This window comes from Heteronotia binoei, chromosome 2, assembly GCF_032191835.1.
Source record: "Heteronotia binoei isolate CCM8104 ecotype False Entrance Well chromosome 2, APGP_CSIRO_Hbin_v1, whole genome shotgun sequence".
NCBI classification, from domain to species: domain Eukaryota; kingdom Metazoa; phylum Chordata; class Lepidosauria; order Squamata; family Gekkonidae; genus Heteronotia; species Heteronotia binoei.
The window spans coordinates 10,912,959-10,923,281 of NC_083224.1; the positions used below are offsets into that span (position 1 = coordinate 10,912,959).

Sequence of the window (10,323 nt, forward strand, 5' to 3'; positions counted from 1 at the left end):
GGCTCCTGAAGCTTCGGAGCGGGACCTATGGAACCGGGGCAGGGCTTGCATGCACCCACAGCCCGGGCACAAAGGCAAGGCGATTCCTATGACCGGACGGGGGTGCTTGGAAGGGCATCTGTGCCATCCCTTCCCCCCGGTTTCCCAGCAATGGTGCAATCCAGGGTAGACTTCCCAGATCGGTATAAGCTCGCGGGAGATGCGGGGCGTTGCAATAGAGCTGGAAGCGGCGCGCCCTCTGAGCTGAGTGAGTGTGAGCTAGCTCACAGATTTATTTTATTTTTTTTTTAGCCTCCAGCTCTGCGGCCCCCGTAAGAGCCCCGCGGCGCAGGGTGTTAAAGCTGCAGTCCTCAGCTCTGCTCACGACCCGAGTTCGATCCCCGGCGGAAGCTGGGTGGTCACGTAGCCGGCTCGAGGTTGACTCAGCCTTCCGTGTGGAATGAGGCCCCGGCTTGCTGGGGGGAAAGCGTAGAGGTCTGGGGAAGGCAATGGCAAACCACCCCGTCAAAAGTCTGCCGTGAAAACGTTGTGAGAGCAACGTCACCCCAGAGTTGGAAACGACTGGTGCTTGTGCAGAGTGGTAAAGCAGCAGTACTGTGGTCTGAACTCTCTGCTCACCACCTGAGTTCGATTCCGGCGGAAGCTGGTTTCAGGTAGCCGGCTCCAGGTTGACTCAGCCTTCCACCCTTCCGAGGTCGGCAAAATGAGTCCCCAGCTTGCTGGGGGGAAAGCGTAGAGGTCCGGGGAAGGCAAAGGCAAACCACCCTGTCAAAAGTCTGCCTTGAAAACGTTGTGAAAGCAACGTCACCCCAGAGTCGGGAATGACTGGTGCTTGCGCAGGGGACCTTTCCTTTTCACACCTTTTTGTCTTCGCTCAGGAAGGACGACCCCAGAGCAAGCCGATTGATGCAGCGGCTCCCAACTTTAATCCCAGCAGCTCCCAAAGTAGGATTCTTGCTCGCAAGACCCTGCAGCTCAGAGGGGACGTTGGTGAAGAGGCGCTGGTGCTGGCGCGCTTCCATGGGGGACGAAGGGAACCGCAGCATCCACTCGGACAGCATCCCCACGACCCACCGGGTCCCCATGCGGGTCATCATCCGGCCCATCCCGCCCGTCCTGGAGGAGCGCAAAGTGGAGAGCCTCATGCGGACCATCCAGGTGAGAGGAGAGCCCCCCTGGTCCCACCGCCCCGAGTTCAGGGTACAGCCTGTTTCAGGGTCACCAGCTCCAATTAAAAAAAAAAAAGATCTGGGGACTTTGGGGGTGGAGCCAGGAGGAAGGGTGTGACAAGCATCACCCGTTCGGGCCCTTTCCAACAGATCTATCATCTGAACCTTTGTATCCGGGCCACTGAATGATTACACCTAATGATTTGACAAGCTGGAACGGGTCCAGAGGAGGGCGACGAAGATGGTGAGGGGTCTGGAGACCAAGTCCTATGAGGAAAGGTTGAAGGAGCTGGGGATGTTTGGCCTGGAGAGGAGGCGGCTGAGAGGCGATAGGATCACCATCTTCAAGGACTTGAAGGGCTTTCCTATAGAGGAGGGTGTGGAATTGTGTTCCGTGGCCCCGGAAGGTAGGACCAGAACCAATGGGCTGAAATTAAATCAAAAGAGTTTCCAGCTCAACATGAGGAAGAACTTCCTGACCGTTAGAGCAGTTCCTCAGTGGAACAGGCTTCCTCCTTGGGAGGTGGTGGGCTCTCCTTCCTTGGAGGTTTCTCAACAGAGGCTAGATGGCCTCTGGGACAGGGCCTTCTCTGTAACGGCTCCTTTCTGGTGGAACCAACTGCTGGAAGAGGTGAGGGCCCTGCGGGACCTTGCCCAGTTCCGCAGGGCCTGTAAGACAGCCCTCTTCCGGCTGGCTTATTGAACATATGAACATATGAAGCTGCCTTATACTAAATCAGACCCTGCGTCCATCAAAGTCAGTATCGTCTTCTCAGACTGGCAGCGGCTCTCCAGGGTCTCAAGCTGAGGTTTTTCACACCTATTTGCCTGGACCCTTTTTTGGAGATGTCGGGGATTGAACCTGGGACCTTCTGCTTCCCAAGCAGATGCTCTACCACTGAGCCACCGTCCCTCCCAGTTATAATTAACTGGCACTGGAAGCTGAGTGTAGTTTTGATAGACCGCCGCTATATGTTTTATTATTTTATTGTTTTAACTGTGTAAGATGTTTTAAATTCAAATTATGTTAGATTTTTATGTGTTGTGAGCCACCCTGAGCCACCTCGGTGGGAAGGGCGGGATATAAACTTAAATAAACTTGAAACTTGAAACTAGATGGCCATCTGACAGCAATGAAGATCCTGTGAATTTAGGGGGAGGACTTTGTGGGTTTCCTGCATTGTGCAGGGGGTTGGACTAGGTGACCCAGGAGGTCCCTTCCAACTCTTATGATTCTATGAACTTCCTGACCGTTAGAGCAGTTCCTTAGTGGAACAGGCTTCCTCCTTGGGAGGTGGTGGGCTCTCCTTCCCTGGAGGTTTCTCAACAGAGGCTAGATGGCCATCTGCCAGCGATGAAGATCCTGTGAATTTAGGAGGAGGACTTTGTGGGTTTCCTGCATTGTGCAGGGGGTTGGACTAGATGACTCTTGGAGGTCCCTTCCAACTCTTATGATTCTATGATTCGCACTATGGGCCGCCCGCCTCTGCTGTTTAATGTTGATGTAATGCTGTTGTTTGAATTATATTTATTGGTTTTATTATATGTGACTGGTTTTTATCTGTATGTGATCCGCCTTGAGCCCGTCTGGGAAAGGGCGGAATATAAGTGAACCAAATAAATAAATAAATACAAGTGTGATTGAACTCCAACAAGAGTTCCGGCCATCACGTTTAAAGGGACCGCACGCCTTTTAAACGCCTTCCTTCCACTGGAAACAATGAAGGATAGGGGCACCTTCTTTGGGGGCTCATAGAATTCGACCCCCTGGTCCAATCCTTTTGAAACCCGGAGGGTGTTTTGAGCAGAGACACCGGATGCTGTGCTGCAGATTTGGTGCCTCCACCTCAAAAAAAACCAGCGCCCCCAGCCCCAGATACCCATGACTCAATTCTCCATTTTACCTTATGGGAATCGGCCTCCCTAGGGAATAATGGAGTGCCCAGAAGACATTTCCCTCCCCCACCTCTACTTTCTGATGACCCTGAAGTGGGGGGAGGGCCCCCAAATGGGGGGGATCCCCTGCCCCCACCTGGGGATTGGGAACTCTAGCCTGATTTTCTAGGGAAGGCGGTAACCTGACAAGGTAGACTCAAGGGCCAGAGGGAGCTGGTACAGCGCCTACAATACTGGGGAGGTAGCTTCCCCAGTGTGGGTTTCCCAGCCCCTCTTCTCTAACAGTGGCCACCACTGTCCCAGACCGCTGTGGCTTTTTTCAGGTGAGGGTTTTGAATGGTTTGATGCTGATCAAGGTTCTCTGAAGCCCCAGCTGTTTAACAATAAGCCTGTAGCCCAGGGCTGGCCACATTTGCTCCGTGTAAGAGCCACACAGAATAAATGTCAGATGTTTGAGAGCCGCAAGACAGGAAAGGAGGCGGGCGAATAGAGAGGGAGAGGTGGAAAGAAAGTGACGTTAATTTTAAACGCACTCGCCAAGCCACCACCTGGCTTGGCTTGGAGACGTGATTTAAAGAGACAAATGCCTTCTCCGAGCTGGCCAATGGGGCAGCGGGGGCTTCGGGAGCCACACAATATGCGTCTCCCGAGTCACATCGGCCACCCCTGCTGTAGCCCTTTTCCTTATGGAGATACAAGAGGAAAGGCACATCTCTTTGGTGCAGAGATTTGATTATTCTCATTTTAAATCAAAGCTAAGGATAGAGGTGGACCTCATGGCACCTGGGGCTCGGCCACTGTTTGACAGAGCGTTGGATTGGATGGGCCATTGGCTTGATCCAGCATGGCTTTCTTTTACGTTATGTTCTAATACGGAATAGAGGTCTGTTAGTGGCTATTAGCTACAAGGGATAGAGAGATCCCAATGTATGGGGCAGTGATGCTCTGTCTTCTTGCTGCTTGGAGGGGGGGGGCAACAGTGGGAGGGCTTCTAGTGTCCTGGCCCCACCGGTTGACTTCCTGATGGAACCTTGGGTTTTTTGGCCACTGTGTGACACAGAGTGTTGGACTGGATGGATCATTGCCCTGATCCAACATGGCTTCTCTTATGTTCTTATGTGACACAGAGTGTTGGACTGGATGGGCCACTGGCCTGATCCAACAGGGCTTCTCTTATGTTCTTATGTGACACAGAGTGTTGGACTGGATGGGCCACTGGCCTGATCCAACAGGGCTTCTCTTATGTTCTTATGTGACACAGAGTGTTGGACTGGAGGGGCCACTGGCCTGATCCAACAGGGCTTCTCTTATGTGACACAGACTGTTAGACTGGATGGGCCATTGGCCTGATCCAACAGGGCTTCTCTTATGTTCTTCTGTGACACAGAGTGTTGGACTGGATGGGCCACTGGCCTGATCCAACAGGGCTTCTCTTATGTGACACAGACTGTTAGACTGGAGGGGCCACTGGCCTCATCCAACATGGCTTCTCTGATGTTCTTATGTGACACAGAGTGTTGGACTGGAGGGGCCACTGGCCTGATCCAACAGGGCTTCTCTTATGTGACACAGACTGTTAGACTGGATGGGCCATTGGCCTGATCCAACAGGGCTTCTCTTATGTTCTTATGTGACACAGAGTGTTGGATTGGATGGATCATTGGCCTGATCCAACAGGGCTTCTGTTATGTTCTTATATGGAGCAGAGGTCCATTAGTTTCTGTGAGCCACAAGGTATAGATGGAACACTGTCTGGGGCAAGTGATGCTCTGTATCTTTGGTGCTGGAGGGGGGGCACAGTGGGACAGCTTCTGGAGTTCTGGCCCTGCTGGTGGACCTCCTGATGGCCCCAGGGCTTTGGCCACGGTGTGACACAGAGTGTTGGACTGCATGAGCCGTTGGCCTGACCCAACGTGGCTTTTCTTACATTCGTTTCTGTCTTGGTGCAATACATGCACGGTTCCATAATGGCTTTCTGTTGATGCCTAGACTAATTTCGCCTTAGTAAAGTCACTGTCCTGTGTAGCTCAAGCTAACCTCATCTCATCCGATCTCAGAAACTAAGCTGGATCTTCTCTGGTTAGTACCTGAATGGGAGACCACCAAGGAAGTTGAGGGTTGATATGCAGAGGCAGGCGATGGGAAACCACCTCTGTTTGTTTGCCTGGCTTGGATGGCCCAGCCTAGCCAGATTGCAAAAGAAGCAGGGTCGTGGTTAGTACTTGGATGGGAGATTACCAAGGAAGTCTCGAGAGCCAGTTTGGTGTAGTGGTTAAGTGTGTGGACTCTTATCTGGGAGAACCGGGTTTGATTCCCCACTCCTCCACTTGCAGCTGCTGGGATGGCCTTAGGTCAGCCAGAGCTCTCCTATCTGGGAGAACCGGGTTGGATTCCCCACTCCTCCACTTGCAGCTGCTGGAATGGCCTTGGGTTAGCCAGAGCTCTCCTATCTGGGAGAACCGGGTTGGATTCCCCACTCCTCCACTTGCAGCTGCTGGAATGGCCTTGGGTCAGCCAGAGCTCTCCTATCTGGGAGAACCGGGCTTGATTTCCCACTCCTCCACTTGCAGCTGCTGGAATGGCCTTGGGTTAGCCAGAGCTCTCCTATCTGGGAGAACCGGGCTTGATTTCCCACTCCTCCACTTGCAGCTGCTGGGATGGCCTTGGGTTAGCCAGAGCTCTCTTATCTGGGAAAACCGGGTTTGATTCCCCACTCCTCCACCTGCACCTGCTGGAATGGCCTTGGGTCAGCCAGAGCTCTCCTATCTGGGAGAACCGGGCTTGATTTCCCACTCCTCCACTTGCAGCTGCTGGGATGGCCTTGGGTTAGCCAGAGCTCTCCTATCTGGGAGAACCGGGCTTGATTCCCCACTCCTCCACTTGCAGCTGCTGGGATGGCCTTGGGTCAGCCATAGCTCTCTTATCTGGGAGAACCGGGCTTGATTTCCCACTCCTCCCCTTGCAGTTGCTGGAATGGCCTTGGGTCAGCCATAGCTCTCTTATCTGGGAGAACCGGGCTTGATTTCCCACTCCTCCACTTGCAGCTGCTGGAATGGCCTTGGGTCAGCCAGAGCTCTTCTATCTGGGAGAACCGGGCTTGATTTCCCACTCCTCCCCTTGCAGCTGCTGGGATGGCCTTGGATCAGCCAGAGCTCTCCTATCTGGGAGAACCGGGCTTGATTTCCCACTCCTCCCCTTGCAGTTGCTGGAATGGCCTTGGGTCAGCCAGAGCTCTCCTATCTGGGAGAACCGGGTTTGATTCCCCACTCCTCCACTTGCACCTGCTGGAATGGCCTTGGGTCAGCCAGAGCTCTCTTTTCTGGGAGAACCGGGTTTGATTCCCCACTCCTCCTCTTGCAGCTGCTGGAATGGCCTTGGGTCAGCCAGAGCTCTCTTATCTGGGAGAACCGGGTTTGATTCCCCACTCCTCCACTTGCAGCTGCTGGAATGGCCTTGGGTCAGCCAGAGCTCTCTTATCTGGGAGAGCCAGGTTTGATTCCCCACTCCTCCACTTGCAGCTGCCGGAATGGCCTTGGGTCAGCCAGAGCTCTCTTATCTGGGAGAACGAGGTTTGATTCCCCACTCCTCCACTTGCAGCTGCTGGAATGGCCTTGGGTCAGCCATAGCTCTCTTATCTGGGAGAACCGGGTTTGATTCCCCACTCCTCCGCTTGCGGCTGCTGGAATGGCCTTGGGTCAGCCAGAGCTCTCTTATCTGGGAGAACCGGGTTTGATTCCCCACTCCTCCACTTGCGGCTGCTGGAATGGCCTTGGGTCAGCCAGAGCTCTCTTATCTGGAAGAACCAGGTTTGATTCCTCCCTCCTCCACTTGCAGCTGCTGGAATGGCCTTGGGTCAGCCAGAGCTCTCTTATCTGGGAGAACGAGGTTTGATTCCCCACTCCTCCACTTGCAGCTGCTGGAATGGCCTTGGGTCAGCCAGAGCTCTCTTATCTGGGAGAACAAGGTTTGATTCCCCACTCCTCCACTTGCAGCTGCTGGAATGGCCTTGGGTCAGCCAGAGCTCTCTTATCTGGGAGAACTGCATTTGATTCCCCACTCCTCCACTTGCAGCTGCTGGAATGGCCTTGGGTCACCCATAGCTCTCTTATCTGGGAGAACCAGGTTTGATTCCCCACTCCTCCACTTGCAGCTGCTGGAATGGTCTTGGGTCAGCCATAGCTCTCTTATCTGGGAGAACCGGGTTTGATTCCCCACTCCTCCACTTGCACCTGCTGGAATGGTCTTGGGTCAGCCAGAGCTCTCTTATATGGGAGAACCGAGTTTGATTCCCCGCTCCTCCACTTGCAGCTGCTGGCATGGCCTTGCGTCAGCCATAGCTCTGGCAGAGGTTGTCCTTGAAAGGGCAGCTGCTGTGAGAGCCCTCTCAGCCCCACCCACCTTACAAGGTGTCTTTTGTGGGGGGAGAAGAGATAGGAGATTGTAAGCTGCTCGGAGTCTGATTCAGAGAGAAAGGCGGGGTATAAACCTGCAATTCTTCTTCTATGCAGAGGCAAGCAGTGGCAAACCAGAGAGCCAGTTTGGTGTAGTGGTGAAGTTCGCAGACTCTTATCTGGGAGAACTGGGTTGGATTCCCCACTCTTTCACTTGCAGCTGCTGGAATGGCCTTGGGTCACCCATAGCTCTCTTATCTGGGAGAACCGGGTTTGATTCCCCACTCCTCCACTTGCAGCTGCTGGAATGGCCTTGGGTCACCCATAGCTCTCTTATCTGGGAGAACCGGGTTGGATTCCCCACTCCTTCCCTTGCAGCTGCCTGAATGACCTTGGGTCAGCCATGGCTCTCGTAGGAGTTGTCCTTGAAAGGGCAGCTTCTGTTAGAGCTCTCTCAGCCTCACCCACCTCACAGGGTGGATCTTCTTTTCTGTGCCTTGAAAACCCTCCAGGGTCTCTACAAGTCGTCCATGACTTGGAGATGTTTACTGCTACCAGATAGAGAATGCAAACTACGAAGGGTATGAGAACTCTGTTATATTAGCAGTGTGTTGCACAAGGTGCTAATAGAATGGAAGGGAGCGGGGGGGGGGGGAAATAGTGCAAGAATTCACATCCAGCGTCTGGTATCCTGGAGAAAATAAGCCCAGAATGCCTGCAGGTTGCCCCTTCATTCCTCTCTTTTTCTCTCTCTGCCAGGAGGACGCTGACCGAGTGCCCCCGATCGATGTCCTCTGGGTTAAAGGCAGCCAGGGGGGTGACTATTTCTACTCCTTCGGAGGGTGCCACCGATACGAGGCCTACAAACGCCTGAACAAGGAGAGCATCCCGGCCAAAATCGTCCGCTCGACTCTCAGGGACCTGCGCACCTATCTGGGCTCCTCCCTACCTGACCTGAAATAGCAGAGTGGACCGTGGTACTCCGCCCCCAACTACTCATCGCCAAGGACTTCTCCCATGGCAGCTTTGGGCCAGCTAGAAACCTTGAACCTGTCTGTAGGCCTGGGACATCCTTCTTTCCTTCCTCTGATGAGGCATTCATGTCCCCCGCTTCCTTTATGTCGACAGCTGCCCTGAGCCTGCTTCGGCGGGGAGGGCGGGATATAAATAAAATGATGATGATGACGACGACGACGACATCTCTGGTCTTCCAGAGAGCCAGTTTGGTGCAGTGGTTAAGTGTGCGGACTCTTATCTGGGAGAACCAGGTTTGATTCCCCACTCCTCCACTTGCAGCTGCTAGCATGGCCTTGGGTCAGCCAGAGCTCTCTTATCTGGGAGAACCGGGTTTGATTCCCCACTCCTCCACTTGCGCCTGCTGGAATGGCCTTGGGTCAGCCAGAGCTCTCTTATCTGGGAGAACCGGGTTTGATTCCCCACTCCTCCACTTGCAGCTGCTGGAATGGCCTTGGGTCAGCCATAGCTCTCTTATCTGGGAGAACCGGGTTTGATTCCCCACTCCTCAATATCTTCTTCTCTGAAAATGATAGAAAGGATGTCACTGCATTACCCAAATTTTCTACCTAGTAGCTTCTCCTCTTAGTATGGAGGGACCGTGGGGTTCCTTCTTGGGTGCCTTTTCATTACCCCTCTATCCATCCTGTCCATCGATGGTGTGGTCTCATTTGGAATACTGCGTGCAATTCTGGTCACCGCACCTCAAAAAGGATATTCTAGCATTGGAGACAGTGCAGAAAAGGGCAACTAGAATAATTAAAGGTTTGGAACACTTTCCCTATGAAGAAAGGTTAAAACGCTTGGGGCTCTTGAGCTTGGAGAAACGTCGACTGTGGGGTGACACGAGAGAGGTTTACAAGATTATGCATGGGATGGAGAAGGTAGAGAAAGAAGTCCTTTTCTCCCTTTCTCACAATACGAGAACTTGTGGGCATTCCATGAAATTGCTGAGCAGTCGGGTTAAAACGGATAAAAGGAGGTACTTCTTCACCCAAAGGGTGATTAACATGTGGAATTCACTGCCACAGGAGGTGGTGGCAGCTACAAGCATAGCCAGCTTCAAGAGGGGGTTAGATAAAGATATGGATCAGAGGTCCATCAGTGGCTATTAGCCACAGTGTCTGTGTGTGTGTGTGTCTTTCTGTCTGTCTGTCTAATAAATTTTTGGCCACTGTGTGACATAGAGTGTTGGACTGGATGGGCCATTGGCCTGATCCAACAGGGCTTCTCTTATGTTCTTCTGTGACACAGAGTGTTGGACTGGATGGGCCATTGGCCTGATCCAACATGGCTTCTCTTATGTTCTTATCCTCCCACCACAGGTCCAATTGGGCATGTTTGTCTTCTGCAGGTGCTTGAAGCACCATGAAAACTCCACTTCTTTGTTTGGGCTACTTGATAATGCTTGGGTTAAATAGCAGAAGGGAAGATGAGCAACTGAGGAGCTAAGATCAGCGGGACCTTTTCGGTGGTAGCCCCAGTGCTAACCCACCCCCACCAACAAAACCCCACTGGGGTTTTCTCGCATGACTTGGCTGTGGGTTATTTTTTATCCTTTTTTTTCTGGCTTCTGTAATCTGTAGTGCACGTACTTTTAAAAAAGTTTTGTATATATTTTTACTGAATTTCTGTATTTTGGCAAGAGATTTTGGAGAACAGTCTCGGCGAAGAGGTTTTTGAATTAAAATAATGTTTTGTATCAATCAGTTGTCGCTTTCTGTGTGTGCGCGCACACGCATGCACATGTGTGTAATGGAGATCCTGTTGCTACCATGTGGTTGGCATGGTGGTATAGTATGGTACAGGGGTGGAATTCTAGCAGGAGCTCTTTTACATATTAGGCCACACCC

General features: G+C 52.6%; 1 protein-coding gene across 1 annotated transcript; it reads left to right on the forward strand.

The window, feature by feature from the left end:
- The first annotated feature begins 211 nt into the window (after window positions 1-211).
- SRXN1 (sulfiredoxin 1) lies at window positions 212-8,427 on the forward strand. The gene is made up of 3 exons (XM_060230579.1): window positions 212-253; window positions 879-1,158; window positions 8,216-8,427. The coding sequence occupies exons 2-3, from the start codon at window positions 907-909 to the stop codon at window positions 8,417-8,419; spliced, it is 456 nt and encodes a 151-aa protein (XP_060086562.1). The 5' UTR covers window positions 212-253; window positions 879-906; the 3' UTR covers window positions 8,420-8,427.
- The last annotated feature ends 1,896 nt before the right edge of the window (window positions 8,428-10,323 follow it).

Excerpts from the sequence above, each read along its gene's own strand:
- SRXN1 (XM_060230579.1), top strand. The coding sequence starts at position 907 with ATGCAGCGGCTCCCAACTTTAATCCCAGCAGCTCCCAAAGTAGGATTC. Across the intron at positions 1,159-8,215 it reads GCCTCATGCGGACCATCCAG|GAGGACGCTGACCGAGTGCC; the intron begins GTGAGAGGAGAG and ends TCTCTCTGCCAG.